General features: G+C 39.2%; 1 protein-coding gene across 1 annotated transcript in view; it reads right to left on the reverse strand.

Annotated features, from left to right (window-relative positions):
* The window catches only part of CAMK4 (calcium/calmodulin dependent protein kinase IV), a 122,433-nt gene that overhangs the window by 52,584 nt on the left and 60,723 nt on the right, over positions 1-9,126 (reverse strand). Inside the window, exons 3-4 of the mRNA XM_042454916.1 lie at positions 4,249-4,311; positions 3,561-3,643 (exon numbers count right to left, since the gene is read on the reverse strand). Coding sequence (XP_042310850.1) covers positions 3,561-3,643; positions 4,249-4,311 — 146 coding nt within the window. The remainder of the gene's footprint in view (positions 1-3,560; positions 3,644-4,248; positions 4,312-9,126) is intronic.

Here is a 9,126-nt window from a genome sequence, read left to right on the forward strand (position 1 = left end):
GCTCTTCTCCATTACTAAGCTGAAGAGCCAGCTTTGACAAAGACATCTCTGTGACCATGTGGCCAGCATGACCGCTCAGAACACTGTTGGATTGGCACTGCATAAAATTAGAAAATGTCATCACCATAAACATCAGGATCCTGAAAACGTTGAAGTCTTCCCCTGGTAGTGGGAATGCCCTTGGTAGGATGGACAGTGTTTAGCTCTTATCTGTGCTAAGGAACCCCCATATGTAGCAGATTTATTTTAAAAAGCAGCAAATTCCTTGGCTATATACTGTTCAGTACACAGAAATAGGGACCACTTACTGTGGGTTTGCTTTAGGATAATCAGAAAGGAAAATGAAAGAACTGTAAAATGTTCAAAATGGGCCAATTTTTACTCATCATAACTCATCGGAGGGTGATAGAGTCTCCTTCCTTGGAGGTCTTTAAACAGAGGCTGGATGGCCATCTGTCAGGGATGCTTTGATTTGGAATTCCTGCATGGCAGGGGGTTGGACTGGATGGCCCTTGTGGTCTCTTCCAACTCTATGATTCTATGATTCTATGATCACGAGAGCCAGTGTGGTGTAGTGGTTTGAGTACTGGTTGGATTACAACTTTGGAGGACAGCGTTCAAATCCTTGCTTGCCATGGAAACACACTGGGTGACCTTAGGCCAGTCATACTGTCTGTGTCAGAGGAAGGCAAAGACAAATCTACTCTGAACAAATCTTGTCAGAAAACCCTGTGATAGGAGTTAGGGTCACCATAAGTCAGACGCAACTTGAAAGCACAGAACAACAACAGCAGCAGCTCATGCTAATAAAGCATACAGTGAATAAAGCAGCTCCATGTTTTCTTTCTGATTAGATATTCTCTTTCTCATTTCCTTTTCCTATCAAGAATCCATCTGTTTCTTGTATACCTTCCTTCCCACTCCCGACAGATTTGGCCACATGTACTTGCTGGCAATCCTCCCACATTCATCTTCTAAAGCTTTTGCTGCTCATTACTCACAATTGTGCTGTTGACCATCAACTAATTATAAACCTGTTTGACATATTGATGCAACTAGTGTGTTTGTGTTAGGTGTTTAGTGTGTATTGTTGGTATATGAGCACTGAGCTATGAAATCTGGCATGCACAATCCACACAAAATGTTATCTTAGGCTACAATAGGGATGAGAAAAATACAACACGGCAGGGCTCCAAGCCTCACAGGGAATGCCCTAGGGCCCATATATATATATATATATATATATATATATAATTTCATGATAAATTATTTCCCCAGATGGCCAAAATCACACAATTCCCCCAAACAAGATGGTTTGCTAGTTCCCATGCATGACTTCCCTATTGCAACCCAAAAGCTAAAAATTGGCCAGAATCTAAAACAGTGACATCACAACAAAAGTGCAGATCACAGGGAAGTAGAAAAACTAGCCCCAACATCCAATTTAAGTGTCCATCCTCATGCTAAGAAAATACTTTATGTGACTCACATATAGGGATTCTTAAAAAGGACACAGCTGGAAGGATGTGTCCATGGCTATCCAGCCATGAGCCTCCCTTGTACGTACCCCCTTCACATACCCTCTCCTGCTCTGTACATGCCTCCTTCCCCTTGTATACCCCTCCTTCCCCTCCTTCCCCACATGGTCTCTGTTTGACTCCCATGCTTGTGTATAGTTTTTATAAATTATTTTTATTGTTCAAAAATGACATGTTTGGCATTATTCTGAATCATAGAAAGGGGTGATGGGTCATAGTGGTGCATCAGTGGCAAGGAGGGCAATGGGAAACAGGAGTCTGGAGGTATTCAGGAGGGAGACAGGTGTGTCGGGGATGGACTGGTCCATGCTGGTTTAAGAGGCTGTCTGAGGTAGTGGTGACTTCCCTGGTTCCCTCCCATATCACTGGGGGAGGGTAGTGGGATGCAGCCCTCCTCTGAGTTGCCTGACCATGGAGGGGGCGACACATGTACACCTCCATGGCTGCCCCCTGTTCCTGGAGCTCTCCCTTTACTCATGGGCACAGTCCCCCTCTTGCTCCAGATTGCCAGGAATTCCGTCATGTGCCCTGAGTGACATCCAAGGTGTGTATGTTTGCGGGGGGGGGGGGTTAGTTGGCATAACAGGGCTTTTTTGGCTGGTGCTCATCCAAGACACTCCCACAGCATTACCATGCACCCCTCCAAACATTGCCCCTGTAGCCCCCTGAGCATACTCAGTCAGGACATTGGTGTGCGGTTAGTAGCAGGATGCATTCTTCAGTGGATTCTATGTCATGGCCAACTTCATGCCTAGTGTGAATGCTGTATAGTAGTTGTATCATCAATATGTACATGCAACACAGTTCATTAGTTGTCATTTTTTAAAGGATGTAGCTTGTACTCCTGCATTCCAAAGCAATTCAAGGCTGACATCACATGCCACCTGTTTCTCCTGTATTGCTGGCTGCTGTGTCAACTCGTGCCAAGGGTGACCAGTCACAAGCACCATGGAAGGGTGAAACTGGTCATCCCAGTTTTCTCCCATTTTGGCCTCATACATCTTTTAAACAGATAAGGCTCAAACCAGGTTGAAACTGCTTCTTTTTGTTCATGCGGACAGCCTCTAAGTCCATACAGCCCTGCCATACAGTGGACTGCACAACCATCTCCAAAGATCTCCGAAGAAAGAGAGTCCTTCATCCTCTGAGGCCATCTATTCCACTGTCTACCAGCTCTTAGAGTAGACATTCTTCCTAATGTTTAGAAGAAATCTCTCTTTTCTTGTAATTGTATCCATTGCTCCATTTCCTAGTTTCTAGCAGAAAACAGGCCTCCTCCATCTCCTACATGACATGTCTTCAGATATTTAAAGATGGCTATCATGTCACCACTCAGTATTCTCTTCTCCAAGCTATACATATCGAGCTCCCCAAGCTGTTCCGTGTTTTATCTTCCTTCTTCATAGCCCCTTCCCTAGTTACCCCTTTTCTAAGCTAAAAATCCCTGAAGTACTTTCTTCATTAATAGAGTTTTTTTCTGCACCTTTTCCAACTCTACCATTCTGAAGTGTGATGATACAAATTGTACACAGTTTTACTAGCAGTTTTATTTTTATATGTTCCCCACTGTGCCACAACATGAAATATTCCTTCTTTACTTTTCTTTAGCTCCACACTGAGTCAATGTTTTCATCAAGCTCTCCATTCACAAACACCTAAATTGCTTTCCTTAGCTGCAAAAGAATGCACTTTGACATTGCTTTAATTGCTATGGCTCAATGTTATGGAATTCTGGGATTTGTAGTTTTGTGAAATATTTAACCTTCTCTGTCAGAGAGCTCTGATGCCACAACAAACTGCATTGTTTCTGCAATGCAGATGTAGCCCTAGTTAGTCTATACCACTTCAGCCCCTCAACAGTCTATATAACAAGTTAGCAGAGTACAGCATGGCTAAAGGCCCACCTCACCAACCTCAGCCTCTTGAGTGTTCACTCATCTAACATAAAACAACATAAGAAATAGTATTTATCATAATGATATCCCTGCATATTAAAAGTATAATTTTCCACACATCACCTACCTGTCAAACAGCTCTCCTCCTGTGACCAGCTCTAAGACAAGGCTGATTTCTGTGGGAGTTTCGAATATCTCCTTCAGTTTTATCTGAGAAAGGCACAAAATAAGGAATTTTCTGTTTTTTCCTTCTTCATATACTTTAATTCTAACTTCAACAAGGAAATTACAACAAAAGATGAATGTATCATTTATCCCATCTGTTTGCTCTTGAGGTGTGTGAGTCTTCTAAATTTAAATCTCTGTCTTTCATGCTGTCTAGAAGCATTGCATTCTTACAGCTAAACACTGAGTCAATGCGATGATGATGAAAACTGCTTTTCTAAGGTCTCCTCGGTGCCATTCCTTAAAATCTCCCCAAAGCCCAATGGAATTAATTTAGTGTGAGATCATGAACTTGGCAGATGCCATTACCATAAGAAATGCATAGCTTAAGAATAAAATAAACAGGGACATTATATTAATTACCTAATAGAAATCCTTGCTCATCTAACTATTAAGTTAAACAAGAACAATTAATTTTTGTCAGCTGCAGAATTTTGCTACCTCTTTGTGGTGTGGCTGCAACAGTAATATTTATTGGATTTATATCCCACCATTCTCCCAGTGGTTATCATTGAAAGATGCTGGGCCCATATTGCAGATGAACAAGAAGTACAAATGCTATGTTTATGATGTTAAAATATCTTACTTACAATATTTGGATGTGAAAGTCGAAGTAAAACACCTATTTCTGTTCGGACAATCTTCTTGTCCACCTAGTTGAAAGGAAAAATATGTAATCAGGTTTTGATACCAATCTTAAATACAGTAGATGTGATTATTGTAGCAATCCTGTGTAGACGTGATAGGAAGCACATCCCCTTAGAATTCAGACTTAGGTCAGGCTATAAGTTGAGAAATAGACATATAAGCGAAGCACTGCCATTCCTAAAGGAAATTCAAAGAGTCCAGTGGGAGAAATTTACAGGTATGACTGAAATTCGATCAACTGCCTGTAAGGGCAAAACACTCCAAAGGGTAAACTTTACTCTGTTTCCAGTACATCTGAAGTAAATATCTGAAAAGAAATGTCTACCAAATGTTTTTTTTTAAAAAAAACCTGGCAGCAAATTCAAAAATACAATATACTATGAGATCACAAGAAACAGAACAACAGTTTAGCTAAATTCCTGTTTTTTTCAAGAGAGATGTTGAAATTAATTCTCAGGTTGTGTTCAAATTAGTTTCTCATCATGCAAAAATAACGTAAGCATATGTAGCATTCTGGTTTCTATTGATGCCAGTGATGAATTATTCTATCTGAGTTCCTTGGATATAGGGCAAGATATGCATTTTTCAATAAATCAGTAAATATCATGTGAAGAGTAATACAGTACCTTTAGTCATACAAAGGTAAGCAAGGAAAAGAAACAGTAAGGGGCTCCTGTACTAGGAGTGCTGTGGTAGTGGTCTGATCTACATGACACTCAATTCATCTTGAGTGTATCTTGAAGACGTTCAGCAACATAATTGAGTTCAAATGATTTCCAATCCAGACTGGAGGAAAATCCATCAATTACTAAATACAGTTGGCAAGTTCCAACCAGTGTAGTATAGTGCTTTGAGTGTTGGACTAGGGGTCCAGGATACCAGCATTTGAATCCTCATTCAGTCAAGGAAACTCACTGGGTAATCTTGGGAACGTCACACCTTCTTAAGCTCAGAGGAGAGCAAATGGTAAACCCACTCTGAACAAATCTTGCCAAGAAAACCCCATTATAGGTTCACCTTAAGATTGCTACAAGTAAAAAAAAAAAACACTTGAGTGTACACAACAACAAAAACAATAACCCTACAAGGCTACTTTTTATAATCAACATTGTCATTCCAATGTTGGTGGGTGACTATATAACTACCTCTGTGAATAGTCTGAGGGATTTTGCAAAATTCTGTATGGTAGAAACAGGTGTTTTCCTTACCCTGAGCACTGTAGACTCTAAATAAAATACACTTTTGCTATCACATGAGAGAATGAGGCATGAGAACAACCTTGAGAGTATAGGTAGTTGTCACTACCCACAATAAATTAAAGAAGCTAGCTAGTAGTGAGGTGGAAAGAAAATGTTTAGGCCCATCTTGATATGGAAAATGATGATGATGATAGTAGTGGTGGTGGTGGTGATGATGATGATCATGGTGATATTTATTTCTTACCCACCTCTCCCCATGAATCAAAGTGGGGAACAGCCACAGATTAAATTATAAATCAAAACATATAAACCAGTTAAAACAAATAGCATTAGTTTCAAAGAATATATAAGACCAATACATACTAAAAAATCAGTCTATAGTTTAACATCCATAATTTACATTAATAATTTGAAGATTGTCTGGATAGACTTGCAGAAAGAGAGTGGTCTTTATTGCTGTTTTAAATTCAGACAGCATATTCAACTGTTAAATTTCTTCCAACAGGTTGTTCCACGTTCTAAGGGTGGCTGAAGAAAATGTCCTCTGGGTGAAAGTTGCCAACCTAATCATGGCTGATTGGAGTAAATGTCCCCCCAGAGGACCTGAGTGTACAGGAAGGCATAACAATGAAATTAGCAGTAGAAATGACCAGAGGCAAGAAGAAGTCTGGAGTTTGGAAGGAAGACAATACTGTTCACTTATTTTAGACAGATTTGATAATATAGAAAGTTACCAAGCATTTATAGACAGGCAGAGTTTACCCTGAGGCTGATGAAAATGATCTATGCATAATATGCAGAAACATTGTTTAGACAAAGAACAAGACTTTCTTTGTTTATTAGGTTCAGTGGCATTTATGTGGTTAAGCAGCTTTTTTGGTTCTTTTCAGTGTTCACAAGCTACATCTTTACGAGAGAGCAGTGACTAATATGTCACAGGGAATTCTCTTTTTACAACACTAGAAGGTTAATTTTAGAAATGTGCTCAAAGACAATTTTTATATTACTTCTTTATATGTTTTGGAGAGAGGCTGCTGCTTCTCATAAGGTAAGGCCTGCTCTGTGCTCTCAAAAGTAAAGCAAGCTGATTGAAACAAGATGGAAGGGAATAACTGCTGGAGGTGAAAAGGGAGGGAGGGAGAAAAGAAGAATGTGAAAAGTATTTTATTGGTGTTTTTTTTTAAGATCAGTTGCTTTGTTCACTGTCTCTACACTTAAGATAAATATTTTATGTTTCTGTAGAACTCATCACACAGTTCAAAAATGTACAGGATTCATTGCATAGCCCTTCAGTACACTTTGCAAAGTCTAGTAATTTTATTTGCAGTTATTACAATGCTAAATAAAATAAAATAACAATGGAAGAGTTTTCAGAGATAACACTAGAATGACTAGCAAATCTCTAAATAATGTTGTTGTTGTTCTGGTTGTTGTGTGCCATCATACCATTTCTGCCTTATAGAAACATCAGGGTTCGATTCTCAGCTTGGCCATGAAACCCAATAGGTGACCCTGGGCAAGTCACATGTTCTCAGCCTCAAGGGAAGGCAAAGACAAACCTCTAAACAATCTTGCCAAAAAAACACACCATGATAAGTCGGAAGGCCTTAGGTTGCCGTAAGTCAAAAATGCCTTGAAAGCACATAACAACAACAACAACAACACTATCACACAAGGTTTTCATGGCAAGATTTGTTCAGCAGGAGTTTGCCATTGCATTCCTTGGAGGCTGAGAGAATGTTACTTGTCCAAAGTCAACCAGTGGCTTTCCATGGCTGAGTGGGGATTTAAACCTAGGTGTCCAGAGTCATAGCCCAATGCTTAAATCACTACACCAGGCTGGCTTGCCTGCCAATTATATCTGTATTCTTTTTCTACAGTTATATTCCCGCTTGTGTGTTGCTCTCCCACTTAAGCATTTAAAAAATCTATGGGTTTTGTGGGTTTTTTGTTTTGTTTTTTTGGTCAGGAAAGTTACATGTAAATTAAGAACCTAAGCATAAGCAAGTGTAATTTTTCAAGCCACTGTTCCTGTGTAAGTACCATTCATTCCTGTGGACAAGGGGGAGGACATGTAAGCCCTAGATGTTATTGGACTGAAACTTCCATCAGCCATAGAATGGTGAGAGCTGCAGTCCAACAACAAATGGGAGGCCACAGGTTTGTAGAAAGCCAAACTCTGCCAGGAGTATAAGGTCCAATGAATTCCGTACTAGCCTTTGTACAATTTCATTGTACAAAAGGCAGAGGAGGCAACAAGGAACTGGTCAATAGGGTAGAAACAGTGGGATCCTTGGGTGGGAGTGACCATGTCCTCTTGGGCTTTGCTATACAGAGGAAAGGGGAAGCCAAATGTAGTTAACTATGTACTCTGGACTTCAAGAAAGCTGATTTCAGTTGGACCAAAAATTTTGGCTATAATATACAGATGGAACAGAATATACGGTTAAGTGGGTTGAAATTTACATAGTGCGATGATCTTAGAGAGAATTATTACAAGATGATGTTCTAGTGGCATATGATACCAGAGGAACTGTCTTGAATACAGTATATAAAAGTGGTTCAAATGTATGTTGAAAAGTGAGCAGTATGAAAGGACATTTTATCAAACATGGTGGATACATGAAAAAATTAAAAATATTTGGATTCAAATATATGTGTGGATGCTAAGGATTTTAAAGACTAATATTCAGTTAAAACCAGAACCGTTTCTTCTGGGACTGTTGGATTTTCAGCTCAAGATGACACACGTAGGATTACTTCAGTATATGACTACTACAGCAAAGCTGTTATATGTTCAAAGATTGAAGAATTCAGTACCACCCACTATGGAGAAGTGAAATTAACAGACTTAGAAGAAATTGACAAATTGTCTTGTCTTCTTAAAGAAAGGTTATTAGTGACATTTCTCAAAGACTGGAAACCCCTATAGACTTTTTTTTGGGGGGGGGGGGGAATGGTTTGTCACCTTTTGGTTTTGATATTTAGAAGGAATGAGATAGCAAGAGAAATAAATGTGTTGTATTATTATAGAGTGAGGCATGAATAACTATATAATGCTGAAAGAAATATCAGAAGTCACTTTTCTCCTCCCCCTTTTTTTACTTGTTTCTATTTCTTTTCTTTTTCTCATAACTTTTGTCACTCTTAATACATCTTCAAATTTTGAATAACAAAGGTGATTTCAGTAAGATTAGAGATATACCAGATTAGACCCTATGGTAAGAAATGCAAAAAAGGGAGGGAGTTTGTGGTGTATGAAAGCTTCTTAAAGGTGAGATATTAAAAGATGAGAAGGTACAGTTGTAAACAATCCAATGCGGAAGAAATATGGGAGGTGTCCAAAGAAAGCAGGTGGACGTACAAAGAACTGACAAATGAGTAGAGACTTAAAAGGCACACACATAAGAAATGGAAGGAGAAAATCATCAAAGAGAAACACAAATGAAGAACCAATATTTCTAGGGGGAAAGTCAGAAAAGCTAAAGCTCAGAATGAGCTGAGGCTCACTAGAGAGGTTAAAAATAATAATAAGAGTTTTTGGGGCTATGTTCAGAGCAAAGGAAGAACAATGAAATAGCAGGACCACCCAAAAACAAGATAGTGAAATGCTAATAGGAT

Source organism: Sceloporus undulatus, chromosome 2 (assembly GCF_019175285.1).
Source record: "Sceloporus undulatus isolate JIND9_A2432 ecotype Alabama chromosome 2, SceUnd_v1.1, whole genome shotgun sequence".
NCBI classification, from domain to species: domain Eukaryota; kingdom Metazoa; phylum Chordata; class Lepidosauria; order Squamata; family Phrynosomatidae; genus Sceloporus; species Sceloporus undulatus.